The sequence below is a fragment of the Mixophyes fleayi genome, chromosome 6 (assembly GCF_038048845.1).
Source record: "Mixophyes fleayi isolate aMixFle1 chromosome 6, aMixFle1.hap1, whole genome shotgun sequence".
In the NCBI taxonomy this organism is placed as follows: Eukaryota; Metazoa; Chordata; class Amphibia; order Anura; family Limnodynastidae; genus Mixophyes; species Mixophyes fleayi.
In genome coordinates this window covers 355,184-367,156 of record NC_134407.1, presented here as the reverse complement: position 1 = coordinate 367,156, position 11,973 = coordinate 355,184, and the positions used below count along the sequence as shown (strand labels likewise).

Here is an 11,973-nt window from a genome sequence, read left to right as displayed (position 1 = left end):
CTCCCAGTGGAACTCATCTCACACCCACTGTGATGGACACTCCCGTTGACTTATCTTTTCCGGCTACTGTTCGATCTCTAGTTTCACCAACTTAGCCTTCTGACCCCAACCTCCTTTCCTTCAGCCTCGCTTTACCGCACGCACTCCCCCCTGCCCCCAAAACCACAGAAAACGAGACGTAAGTCCCCTTAACCCTACCCACTTATTTTCTCCTACGTCTGCACTTTCCTGTCCTAATCAGGCCGCCTCTTTCTACAACAAAACACTCCCTTCAGCCCCAGGCAATGCAGTTCAAGCTATGACAGTCTGACAATCCAAACCCCAGCCATGGCTCATCAATCAGACCCGCTACCTCCACAAGTGCTCCCACTCCGCAGAGCGCCAGAGGAGGAAATCTCATTCCTATCTCTAGTTCCTCCACTATATATTCATCCTATCATCTTACAGCATTACCATTTAAATTGCCTAACAAAACATTCTTAAAATTTCTAATATCCACCGAGCTTTCTAACCCACGTCACCTCTTCGCCACCTTCAATTCACTCTCTGCCTACCTGTACCACTTCCCCCTTCCTCCCTCACAGCCCATGATTTTACCACCTACTTCAAAGACAAAATGGACAAGATATTTCCTCATGTCAAATTTCAACCACTCAGATTCTAGCTGTTATTTTGTAGAATGTACTAAATAACTAGAATCTGATTGGTTGTTAAAGGCAACATCTCCACTTTTTCAAACCCACACCTTGATAAAAGGTACTCCAAAGTTTCTACACTCTTCTCACCCTACAACCTGTCCCCTCGACCCTATTCCCTCCCAACTTGTCAGCTCCCTCTCCTCCACTAGATGGCCACCTCTTCAACCTGTCTCTCTCCACTGGCACATTTCCTTCCTCCTGTAAACATGCGCTCATCTCACCAATTCTAAAGAAACCATCGCTCAATCCAGCTCCTCTCTCAAACTCTCTCAAACCTCCGCCCTATTTCTCTCCTCCCGGACTATTTGAGCACTTCGTGTACAAACGCCTGTCTCACATCACTCCATTCTCTGCAATAAGTATTCTGCCCCCAACGTTCCACTGAAACTACACTCACAAAAGTGATGTATGATCTACTTACTACAAAGTCAAAGGGTTATTTTTTTCCATACTCCTCCTCCTGGACCTCTCTGCTGCTTTTGATACCGTTGAACACCCTCTGTTCCTGTCACGGACTTACCTGATCCTCGCCGCTCCGTCCAGCCGCACTTCCGCATTCAGGACCATGTGACCGCACCCGGAGGCGGTCACATGACCACAACCCTAGAGGCGGAGATTTTGAATCCCCTTCAGTATAAAAACCTCACTCTGACACTCGCTGAGTGTCAGAGCAACACTTACCTGTTCCTGGCTCCTGCTCTTCGTGGATTGCAGTGTCTTCCAGTTTCCAGTGTCTTCCTGTGTGCTAATCTCTACCTGTTTGACTTCCCTGGCTCTCCTTTCCCTGTGTACCGACCCGGCTTGCTGACCATTCTCCTATTCTTGTGACCCGTGTACCGAACCTGGCTTGTTGACTCCGAGTTGCCTTCTGATTCTGCCTGACTCCATTCCTGTGTACCGAACCGGCTTGTTTGACTCCGCTACCACCGCTTCACTCCGCTGTACTACATCTTGAGACGAACCTGGGGACCGCGACCTGCGACTCCTGGCAGCGAAGCCCACCCCGCCTTGCGGCGGTTCTTGGTGAACATCGGGGAGATCGTTAGACTCCGCACCTCAGGTAAGCCAGTGCTAATAAAGATTAGTAATATAGTATCCAGAATCTGTTACAGTTTGCTCTGACCATGGATACCACAGCTAAAGATCTGTTGGAGCATTTAGTAGGAAGGATGGATAAGCAAGAAGCTAACCAAGAGCAACTTTTAAAATTCCTCAATAGTCTATCCACTCGGTTGGATGTTGTCCAGAACACCCTTGCGGCTGGTGGATCACCTGGGCCGGCAGTGGCTCCTGTACCTCAGGCCGCAGCAGCAGCTTCTTCCTCGCAGTTACGGTTACCTAACCCACCCAAGTTCGATGGAGACCCTAAATATTGCAGAGGATTCTTAAATCAATGCTCCATACAATTCGAGCTTCTACCTGGGAACTTCCCTTCCGAAAAAACGAAAGTGGCCTATGTGATTTCGTTATTGTCCGGTCAAGCCTTAGCATGGGCTTCCCCCTTATGGGAGAGGGGCGACCCCATTCTACATAACTTCAACCTCTTCTTGTCCACCTTCAAGAAAATATTTGATGAGCCAGGAAGGGTGTCCAATGCCGCTTCCGGCTTACTACGTCTCCGCCAGGGAAACCAGTCTGTGGGGCAGTATGCGGTCCACTTCAGAACTATGGCCTCTGAACTTCGCTGGAACGATGAGGCCCTAGTAGCTACATTCTGGCAGGGCCTTTCAGACCGAATCAAAGACGAGTTGGTATCCCAGGAACTCCCTACGTCTTTGGACGACATTATCTCCCTCTGTGTCAAAGTTGATTTGCGTTTCAAGGAACGTAATTCCGAGAAGGAACATTCGCGGCGTAGTATGATTCGCTTGGCCCCCAACTTCCAAACCCCTGTTCTTCCTCCTGAAGAGCCCATGCAACTTGGGAGGACCCGCCTATCAGCCGAAGAAAGGGAGAGGAGATTTCGGAACAAGTTGTGTTTATATTGTGGAGAGAGCGGCCATCTTCTGAGTTCTTGTCCCAAACGCTCGGGAAACGACAGGGCCTAACGAGTTCTAGAGCTGTATCGTTGGGCCTCTTTTCTCAGTGTCAGTCAGTTCCCAATAGTAATGATTGCCTGTCTATTCCCATTTCCCTCCAGTTAGGACAAAAGACCTTCCCGCAGTCGGCTCTTCTAGATTCCGGAGCCGCAGGAAATTTCATTTTTGCCACTGTAGTTAACAATTCGCTATTCCCACACAAACTTTGGAACAACCCATCTCTCTGATGGCCATTGATGGGGGAAGAATTCCTGAGGGGTCCCTTCTGGTACGCACTATTCCCCTTCTGCTTCAGATAGGAGCACTTCGAGAGATTTCTTTTCTAGTAATACAGAGGTCTACCAACCCAGTCTTCCTAGGACTTCCATGGCTGCGTGTCCACTCTCCCACCTTGGACCGGAAATCTGGTCACATATTGTCCTGGGGACAGTCCTGCTTCGATCGCTGCCTACAGAGAGTGGTTCCTCCGAATAGTCCTAGACGTTCCCAAGAATTTCCTGTGACTCTCCTACCTGAACCATACCAAACTTTCTCTGATGTTTTTTGTCAACAAGAGGCCACTAGACTTCCTCCTCACAGAATCTGGGACTGTGGCATTGATCTGATACCTGGTAAACCCATTCCCAGGGGCCGTGTCTACCCCCTTTCCCTCCCGGAGTCTAAGGCTATGGAGGAGTATATCCAAGAAAATCTAAACAGGGGCTTCATCCGCAAGTCTGCCTCCCCAGCTGGGGCTGGCTTCTTCTTTGTAAAAAAGAAAGATGGGGGCCTCCGCCCTTGCATTGATTACAGAGGCCTGAATGCCATTACCGTTAAAAATCGGTATCCACTGCCACTGATTTCTGAATTATTTGACCGGATTAAGGGTGCCACCATCTTTTCTAAACTTGATCTCAGAGGAGCGTATAACCTTATACGCATTAAGGAGGGGGATGAATGGAAGACGGCGTTCAACACCCGAGACGGCCACTTTGAATATCTGGTCATGCCTTTCGGGCTATGCAATGCCCCAGCCATATTTCAGAGCTTTATGAATGAGCTGTTTCAAGACCTCTTGTACCAATCCGTAGTCATCTACTTGGACGACATTCTCATCTTTTCTCAAGATCTAGCATCTCATCGTACTCATGTATTGGAGGTCCTCTCTCGTATCCGAAAAAATCAGCTATTTTGCAAATTGGAGAAATGCACCTTCGAGCAGAAACAAATTCCCTTCCTGGGATATATTATTTCAGGCACCGGTCTACAGATGGATCCCACAAAATTGAAAGCCATACTTGACTGGCCCCAACCTTTGGGCCTTAAGGCCACTCAACGCTTCCTAGGATTCTCCAACTATTATCGTCAATTTATCAAGGGGTACTCTTCTCTCGTAGCTCCCATCACATCATTGACCCGCAAATCTGCTGATGCTGGTATTTGGTCCACTGAGGCTATCCAAGCCTTTATATTATTAAAGTCTCTTTTTTCATCTGCACCCATTCTTCAACAGCCAGATTGTTCTCGTCCTTTTGTCCTGGAGGTAGATGCCTCTTCTGTTGGCACAGGAGCCGTACTATCACAGCGAGGTCCTTCTGGAAAACTTCATCCCTGCGGATTCTTTTCCCGTCGCTTTTTACCTGCTGAGAGGAATTATGGGATTGGCGACAAAGAGCTCCTGGCCATCAAGTTGGCTCTCTCCGAATGGAGACATTTACTAGAAGGAGCGCAATTTCCTATCACCATATATACCGACCATAAGAATTTGCTTTACTTACGCACTGCTCGATGTCTAAACCCTCGACAAGCAAGGTGGTCCTTATTCTTCTCACACTTTGATTTCAACATCACTTTTCACTCGGGATCTAAGAATACGAAGGCAGACGCCTTATCTCGCTCTTTTGATCCAGCTGACATGGAATCCTCGGAAGATAATAAATTCATTGTAAATCCATGTCAAGTATTGGCAGCTACACACCTGAAAAAGGGTTGTCCTCCGGACAAAACATTCATCTTGCCACATCTACGCACCCAGCTCCTTTACTGGGCTCATCACTCACTCTTCTCTGGGCATGCCGGCATTCGCAAGACCTGGGACTTATTGTCCCGAAGCTACTGGTGGCCTTCCTTGCTGGAGGATGTGAAGAGATTTGTTGCTGCTTGTTCCAAATGTGCTCAACACAAGACCTCTAGGAAGAAGCCTTATGGATGCTTGCTCCCATTACCCATGGTCACAGATCTCCATGGATTTTATCACGGACCTTCCTCCTTCCAAATCCTGTACTGTAGTGCTTGTGGTCACGGATCGCTTCTCTAAAACAGCTCACTTTATTGCTCTCAAAGGCCTTCCTTCTTCCTCTTCCTTAGCCGATATTTTTATTAAAGAAATATTTCGCCTCCACGGCTGTCCTCAACATATTGTCTCCGATAGGGGATCACAATTCATATCAAAATTTTGGCGGTCTTTTTGCAATAAATCCGGGATTAAGCTTGACTTTTCTTCCGCATATCATCCCCAGTCCAATGGGGCTACTGAGAGAACCAACCAAGAATTAGAGAAGTTTCTAAGAATATTTATCTCTAGTAACCAAGACAACTGAGTGGACCTTCTCCCTTGGGCCGAGTTCGCCCATAACAACCATTTCCATGAGGCCATCTCTAACTCCCCCTTTTTTGTTCTGTATGGCTGCCATCCTAGACTACCCACCTTCTCTCAAGTCTCATCTTCCGAAGTTCCAGCAGTGGACTCGGTTTCGTAACTTCTCTGATATTTGGGAACAAACCAAGACAAATTTAAAGAAAGCAACTACTCGTTCCAAAAAATTCTACGATAAAAGGAGAAGAATGACTCCAAGTTTTGCAGTTGGTGACAGGGTATGGCTATCCACCCAGAACATTCGTTTAAAGGTTCCCAGTAAAAAATTTGCTCCCAGTTTATTGGCCCATTCACTATATCTGAGATTATTAATCCCGTAGCCTTTAGATTGAGTCTGCCTCCCTCTTTACGTATACCCAATGTCTTCCATGTCTCCTTGTTAAAACCGATGGTAACCAACAGATTCTCCACCTCATCCAGAACTCCTCCTCCTGCTGTGGATCTGGATCAAGTCGAATACGAGATTAAAACTATCCTAGATTCTCGTAAAGTTCAAGGTGCCATACAGTTCTTGGTAGATTGGAAGGGTTACGGCCCTGAGGAGCGCTCATGGGTAAGAGCCATTGATCTACATGCTCCCCGTCTACTTAAATCCTTCCATAAAAAATTTCCTTTGAAACCCTATTAGGTGTTCGGAGTCCACCCTCATGGCAGGGGGTACTGTCACGGACTTACCTGATCCCCGCCGCTCCGTCCAGCCGCACTTCCGCATTCAGGACCATGTGACCGCACCCGGAGGCGGTCACATGACCACAACCCTAGAGGCGGGGATTTTGAATCCCCTTCAATATAAACACCTCACTCTGACACTCGCTGAGTGTCAGAGCAACACTTACCTATTCCTGGCTCCTGCTCTTCGTGGATTGCAGTGTCTTCGTTTCCAGTGTCTTCCTGTGTGCTAATCTCTGCCTGTTTGACTTCCCTGGCTCTCCTTTCCCTGTGTACCGACCCGGCTTGCTGACCATTCTCCTATTCTTGTGACCCATGTACCGAACCTGGCTTGTTGACTCCGAGTTGCCTTCTGATTCTGCCTGACTCCATTCCTGTGTACCGAACCGGCTTGTTTGACTCTGCTACCTCCGCTCCACTCCGCTGTACTACATCTTGAGGCGAACCTGGGGACCGCGACCTGCGACTCCTGGCAGCGAAGCCCACCCCGCCTTGCGGCGGTTCTTGGTGAACACCGGGGAGATCGTTAGACTCCGCACCTCAGGTAAGCCAGTGCTAATCAAGATTAGTAATATAGTATCCAGAATCTGTTACAGTTCCTACACAACCTTAACTCCACTGGTCTTCGTGACAGTTCTTTTTTGGTTCACTTCCTACCTTTCGAACACCTCCATTAGTGTTTGTACCTCTGACACATCATCCCCTCCACTCCCACAACGCTCTGTTCTTGGCGCTTTACTTTTTTCCATTGTACATCTCTTCTCTTGGGACACCAATTTGCTCATACGGCCTCCAGAACCACCTCTACGCTGATGACATCCAAATCTATATCTCTTCCCCTGGCCTCTCTCCTCCTTATGTAACCAACTGTCTTTTAGCTATCGCCACATGGATGTCCCTAGGTTACCTAAAGTTCAACATGTCCAAAACAGCTCATTATCTTCCCTCCTGCCAGAATCACCACCTGTCCTCAAATCTCCCTCACTGTCAATAACACCACAATTTCCTCAGTCTCCCAAGCCCGCTGCCTTGGTGTCACACTCTGCCCTCTGCTGTATTCCTCACATCCAGACTCTCTCCCAGTCCTGTCAACTCCACCTTTAAAACATTGTCAGAATACTCCCTATTCTTACCCAACATGCTACCAAAACTCTTATCCGTTCTCTCATCATCTCCCATCTTAACTATTGCAACCTCCTGTCTAGCATTCCTGACACCCATATATCCACACTTCATCCTAAATGCTGCTGCAAGACTGATCTTCCTCTCTCACCGCTCCTCATGTGCTGCACCACTCTGCAAATCCCTACACTGGCTCCCTGTGTCCTCCAGAATCAAATTCATATTACTCACCCTTACCTACAAAGCCCTCAACACCACCACCACTTCATACATCTCACATCTCATATCAAAATACTCTCCCTTCCGCCATCTTAGATCTGCCTCTGGTAACCACCTTTTCCTCATGGCTACAAAACGCCTGCCTTGTTGCTTCCCACTTTTGGAATTCCATACCACGCCCAATCAGGCTTTCCCCATAGTCTTCAAATCTTTAGACACTCTGAAAAGCCATTTTTTTTAGATCTTACCTTATTCCCACTAATGCTATTCACACTAATGCACCCTCACAACCATCCCAATTTCTGCTCTAAGTCACATCTGTCCTCTTCCCTTTAGTCTGTAAGTTCTCTAATGAGCAGGGTCCTTCATACCATTACACTTCATACACTGTGGGGCCTTACAAGTCTACGAGAATAAATTAAGCAGCATTCTAAGAGAGTAAAATTAACTACAAATCCCTGCAACTTTGAGGACAATCAAAAAGAGATTACGTAAGCAGTTTGCAGGTCCACCTTTATACACTTGTAAAAAATATTTTATATTGAAGGAAAGTATCATATTTTGGTTTCATCATTAAAAATTTATTGAGGAAGTCAGAAAACGTTCAGGAAAAGAAAATAGTCTGAGTTCAAAGATAATGATGATTTATGTCCTTCCACACATCCTGTATGAAATGCCCAGACTGACCTGGTCAAAGCCACCAAGCAAAAAAAAAAAAAAGTTCCACTCCAGCAAAATATACCCAGCAACTATATTGGAGTTTCCATCAATCTTCAGCAGGTAAAATGGCACAAAGCAACATACATTAAAAGATTTATTAACAAGTCTGCTTTAGAGAGGGGGAGGGGAAATAAAATGTTAAAAAAAAAAAAAAACACACAAAGCTGAGGATGCAACGCAAAACAAATAAGAAAAGAAACTGAAAAGTTTTAAACAATGAATTTACATACCAAACATTTAGTGAACAAAAGGAGTGACAAATATAAACAAGTTTAGAAAATTGAAATTAAGGCTTCTCCTGGAATAGGTTATTTTCAAACCATTGACCCCTTTCAAATAAAAGTTAATTTTGGAAACACCATTTATGGTAGAGTAGGACTAGAAAACACCTACAGTGCAGCATGCTGGGTAAGTTTATATACATAAGATGTGTCCCATTAACAGGTACAATAGATGGTTAGAGACAGGACTAGTGAAAAGTGCGTGCTCATCAGTTTCTTTCATACACATGAAGTTTGGGGTAAATAGCCGTTAAAAACAAAGCTGCAAGAGGTGAAAGGATTACTGGCCTCAGTAGAGCAGATTACAATAGATGAATGGTACAGTACTGACTGCTCTATCGGAGGCTGTGTGCGTTTACAGTCTGGTAGAAAACCGTCCTATTATATATATTGCTACTAAAGAAGAGCAAGTCGTGTCTGGTTTATGAAGCTCTGTCATTGGTTATTGATCAGAAAATGTGAGGTCCTCCAGTCTCCTCTTCTCTCTCAGCGGTGGACCAAGATGTTTGTCTATCCAGTCACAGCAATATATTATTGGAAACTAGCAGCACAACCTAGAAATCAAACTCTCCAAAATAATCGCTGAAAACAGGAACATCTCTCCAATGTGAAAGACAGCCTCAATGCCGGAAAAACAGAACTAAAACCAGACAAGGATTTCGTGCACTTTGCCAACTGGATCGATTAGTTAAACAGGTCTCTCCCCAGATCTCTCAAATGGCTTTTATTTTGTACATAAAGAAATTTGGATTTTTAAGACCAGTCCTGAACTCCAGAGGGAAGAGGAAAAAAAATTTCTCTTAAAAAGCAAAAAAACTAGAAATACATGTCCTTTAATGCTGAGTGGAGCTAAAGTTTCCAAAACAGTTTCAGCTTGAAATAAATATTGTGTCTACAGGTAATCCTCTTATTGCGACCACAGCCAGTTTGTATCCTCCGGAGAATGACCAACCACAGAGCATAGACATTGGAAGAGTTCTTTTTACTGCGTTTGGTAACTGGCCACACTGTACCCTGGGGGGTTTTGTATCACTGGCGGCCCCTGAGCTTGTGGTGGAGGCTGGGCGCTGAAACCGCCCATCCATGTAGCGGATTGAGATTGTCTACAATACAAGGGAGATAAGGAAACCGGTCACAGGACAGGGTTTTACAAATCCCATTACCCACAATGCACCACAAGACTTACTCTACACCAAAGCTTTGCTGGTTCCAGGCTTGTCCATACATGCTGTATGATGGCACTTGCCAGCCATTGGCAACATATTGCCCATATTGCTGGGGGCTCCCATACACCTGGCTCCACTGCCCCCACTGACTGTAGTCCACCTAGAAGGAGATACAACGTTATCCAGCAGTTACACATGCGGGTGGTAGGCGAGTCTGCCCCAGACGATGTCCCCTCTACCCATCAATCTCTGCTCTTCAGTGTGTTCCCATGTTATACAGAAATACATTTTGTAGACATTTGTGCCAACGGATCCCACTCAACACATTCTAATTATCAGCTGTGATTATTATATACCCTTGTTGCTATCCGGGAGTTGTAGATCTACATTCTCTGTTCAAAATCTTTAGAGCAAAGTGCATCCTAAAGGAACGTATCTGTGAGAGACTAATAAACCGTCAAGCGTTAAAGTGAGATATGTTTTATGGGTAGCTGTGTCCAACCCAAATGAGTGTTCAAAATCTTATGTTCATTTATCCACAGACGATATTGGCACAACCTGATTTAAACCCTAGACCAGGCTTGGCTAACCTGTGACACTACAGGTGTTGTGAAACTACAAGCCCCAGCATGCTTTGCAAATATAGAGGCAGCTTATTGCTGGAAGGGTTACTGGGACTTGTAGTTTCACAACACCTGGAGTGCCACAGGTTAGCCAAGCCTGCACTAGACTTTACATTTGTCTTTCTTGCCATTCCTTATCGTTAGAACTATCTATTTGCATGTTTTGGTTATGTGTATTTTATATATTTTTTAATTACGCTAATTTAATTGACTTGCAGGCATCATATACACACACTGTTAATATATTTTTTGTAAGTATGTATTACTGTCTACATATATTTCTTTCTCCGACACAGTAAGTAGGTGCAGATCTTCCTGGATACTGGCTACATGGCAGAGGTTATATATTCCTCCATGACAGGCAGACGTCTGTGACCGCCTATAGTTAGTACCTGTTGGAAGTTCTTCGTCATGTCCGGTGTCTCTTTGCCCCAATAACACTTCACAACGTGACCTTCTATGGTGGTTCCATTCACAGACACAATGGCATGTGCAGCGCTGTCGTGGCTGGAAAACCTAAAGAGAGAACTGGTCAGAAGGAGCCTACGCCCAGCTCATCCACAGGTCTCTATACTACAATACTGATTACTACAATCTGAGGATTTAATACCCGCTATATAAAGTCTATGAATGTGATCACCAGCTCATAAAGCAGATGGTATAAAAGATCGATATTTACCATAGTTCAGACAATGAACTACAACAGTCCCAGACAATCTCATATCCCGGCGGTTCCCAAAGTGTGCGCCGTGGCTCCCAGGGGTGCTGCGCGCCAGCCATTGAAAAAACAAACAACACAAAAACTTACCAATCCGTGCGGCGCCGGGACCCAGCATCCTCTTCCCTCACACGGTGACAGCTGCGTGAGAGGGGAGGATGCTGGATCCTGGCGCAGCGCGGATTGGTAAGTTTTTGTGTTTTTTCAATGGCCAGCGTGAGAGGGGGGACACAGCGTGAGAGGGGGGACACAGCGTGAGAGGGGGGACACAGCGGGCATTTTTGCATACAACTAAATAAGTATTCCTGTCCTGACCTAAATACTTATTACAATTTTTTGACCCAACTACTTCTAAAACAGGACTGCTCAGTAATTATTTTGGAGGGGTGCCTTGAAATAATTATGGAGACTCTAAGGGTGCCGCGAACTGCAAAAGTTTGGGAACCACTGTCATAACCTACTCACCTAACAAAGGAGTAGCCTTTTTCAGGAAAAACTCTTATTTCCATGATCTGACCAAACACCCCAAATGTTTGTCGCATCAGCTGATCTGTAATAAATTCAATTAGCTCATTCAGTTAAAAAACGTCTACAAACCAAAAAAGATTCAGCTGCAAAGGAAAAACAACGGAATAAAGCTGCCCAATCACTGGTAGATCAAATTTTCTGAATTCAGGTCCAATTTGGCCACAAAAGTAGACGGCAGATCCATCCATTCAGCATTGTGGCTAAATAGCCAGATCACATTGTTTTCAGACCACTCACACACAGATTGCGGTCGCAATCTACCCTCATTAAACACCTGTCCCAATAGACATTCGACGCTGCACAACGTGAGGCCAATTAAAGGATACTGGAGTCAGCAGACCGTATGAATAAGGGCCGCTCTGACAATGAATCGTATATCCACACAACAAGTCTATACCATGATTATTACAAATGTACTTTTATCTGGTACCGTTTGAAAGTAAAAGGTAACAAGTCTACTACATGACGTTGTGTCAGCAACACATTCTATAGTGTAGCTTATAGAGGTGTGTCAGACACACAATATTACCACCTGGCTGGTTCTACCCTACTCCC

General features: G+C 45.5%; 1 protein-coding gene across 2 annotated transcripts in view; it reads right to left on the bottom strand.

Moving 5' to 3' along the window:
• Positions 1-7,941: 7,941 nt before the first annotated feature.
• Positions 7,942-11,973, bottom strand: part of TIAL1 (TIA1 cytotoxic granule associated RNA binding protein like 1) — a 58,147-nt gene continuing 54,115 nt past the window's right edge. For both annotated transcript variants that reach the window (XM_075215545.1, XM_075215544.1), the window contains exons 9-12: positions 11,356-11,440; positions 10,565-10,688; positions 9,570-9,709; positions 7,942-9,486 (exon numbers count right to left, since the gene is read on the bottom strand). In XM_075215545.1, coding sequence (XP_075071646.1) covers positions 9,366-9,486; positions 9,570-9,709; positions 10,565-10,688; positions 11,356-11,440 — 470 coding nt within the window. In that variant the 3' untranslated portion in view covers positions 7,942-9,365. The remainder of the gene's footprint in view (positions 9,487-9,569; positions 9,710-10,564; positions 10,689-11,355; positions 11,441-11,973) is intronic.